Source organism: Phoxinus phoxinus (assembly GCF_949152265.1).
Source record: "Phoxinus phoxinus genome assembly, chromosome: 12".
In the NCBI taxonomy this organism is placed as follows: Eukaryota; Metazoa; Chordata; class Actinopteri; order Cypriniformes; family Leuciscidae; genus Phoxinus; species Phoxinus phoxinus.
This window is the reverse complement of record NC_136887.1, coordinates 36065044-36067172: the sequence shown is the minus strand read 5'-3', so window position 1 is coordinate 36067172 and position 2129 is coordinate 36065044. Positions and strand designations below refer to the sequence as shown.

General features: G+C 49.7%; 1 protein-coding gene across 1 annotated transcript in view; it reads left to right on the top strand.

Moving 5' to 3' along the window:
• The first annotated feature begins 945 nt into the window (after positions 1 to 945).
• Positions 946 to 2129, top strand: part of otop1 (otopetrin 1) — a 9592-nt gene continuing 8408 nt past the window's right edge. The window contains exon 1 of the mRNA XM_079630542.1: positions 946 to 2049. Within this exon, the coding sequence (XP_079486668.1) occupies positions 1680 to 2049 (370 nt within the window). The 5' untranslated portion in view covers positions 946 to 1679. The remainder of the gene's footprint in view (positions 2050 to 2129) is intronic.

Here is a 2129-nt window from a genome sequence, read left to right as displayed (position 1 = left end):
TGCGTAACACTAGAATGAACCTCATTGGTTCTCGCTGAGGCTCAAACGTGCTGCGTAACACTAGAATGAACCTCATTGGTTCTCGCTGAGGCTCAAACGTGCTGCGTAACACTAGAATGAACCTCATTGGTTCTCGCTGAGGCTCAAACGTGCTGCGTAACACTAGAATGAACCTCATTGGTTCTCGCTGAAGATCAAACGTGATGCGTAACACTAGAATGAACCTCATTGGTTCTCGCTGAGGCTCAAACGTGCTGCGTAACACTAAAATGAACCTCATTGGTTCTCGCTGAGGCTCAAACATGATGCGTAACACTAGAATGAACCTCATTGGTTCTCGCTGAAGATCAAACGTGCTGCGTAACACGAGAATGAAACTCATTGGTTCTCGCTGAAGATCAAACGTGCTGCGTAACACTAGAATGAACCTCATTGGTTCTCGCTGAAGATCAAACGTGCTGCGTAACACTAGAATGAACCTCATTGGTTCTCGCTGAGGCTCAAACGTGCCGCATAACACGAGAATGAACCTCATTGGTTCTCGCTGAAGATCAAACGTGCTGGGTAACACGAGAATGAATTGAATAAGTTTAAACACGTGATTCTCTTTATTATAATTTCATATTCATATAGATTAGCTACAAAGATTTTTTTAAAGTTAAATAAAATACAGTGCATCTGTACATGTCATGTTGGCACCCTCGTTTTTTAGACCTGTATGAATATGTAATTTAGATGCATGGGCATGTGTGAGTTTATGCAGATTTTCTCCATCTCTCATTACTTGACCACATCAGAACTCGTTCCACATTATAACAGAAGTCCCATTAACGCGCGCGCGTCCTGCAGGCTTTAGTGTTCATCAGGTTCCGTTCTTGATCAAACTGCTGCCTGATGACATTATGAGAGAATGATGATGAAAAGCGCGTGATCGCATCTGTGTCAGACGGTGTCAAAGGTCATCGGAAGCGTGCGCGTTTGATCTCGGTCTGCGGTGACGCGCGAGTGAACGCGATGATTTGCGGCTGATGCGGGTTTGTGCGCATGTTAATCCAGGTCAGAGCCGTCATGATAGAAGCTCTTTTGTTGCGGCTCTCTGGCCCGGATCGCTTTCATCTAATTGTAGGTCTCTCTGTAATTGAGCACACCGTCAAATTCGGTTTGTTCTCGCAAACTTTTCTTCAAGTGCTTTGACAAGAAGAGATTGTGTCTGATTTCACCCGCGTTTCGCAATCCGTCTTTATTTCCGCACGAAGGTTCGCGCAGATTTAATGTTGAACACATTCTTCCGATGCAGTGCGTTATACGAGTCCGCGGTCAACAAAGGAGGGCGTCCATAAAGAGCCTTTGACCAGTGAAATCCGAGATCCTGAAAGCTTCGCTTGAGCCACAGAGGCCGAGGAAAAGCTCACTGGAGCTTCACATCTCACGGAGAAATGACTCGCCTGCCAGAGCGCGCGGAGATGCGGGGAGCAGCGCGCGCGTAAGGAGGAACGCACGGAGAAGTTTGCGCGTTCTTGGCATCGCTTGGCTCACAGATGAATGAAACTCAATCCGCGTTAATCTGTTGCTCTCTCTGGGAGGTATATAGCGCGATTACCCGCGCGATGGACGCGCACTGAGCATGTCTGCCGTTCCGCGAGCTCCCGAAAGCGTTCCCAAAGCGTTTAACCGGCACCATGGTGGAGCACAGCCTGGACATCATGTGTCTGAACAAATACGGCCCCAGTTCCTCCTCCTCATCCTCCTCAGACGCAGAAAAGAAACTTTTCTCCAAGCTCAAGGTGAGTTTGACCAAGAAGTACCCGCAGAAGAACGCGCAAACCCTGAGCGCGCAGTACGGCACGAACCTGCTGCTGATCGGCGTGTCCGTGATGCTCGCGCTCGCGCAGCACGGGCCCGCGGTGAGAGAGGAACACCTGCTGACCTTCATCACGGTGCTCATGCTCGTGCAGCTCGTGTGGATGATCTGCTATATGATCCGGAGGGAGCGCGAGCGCAGCCCGGTGCCGGAGAGGGACGCGCACGCGAGCACGAGCTGGATCCGAGGTGAACCACTGAACCACACGTTCACTGAACGCGTTCTCTGTGCGCGTGAGAATGATTGATTTATGTGCTGTTTGCTTGTC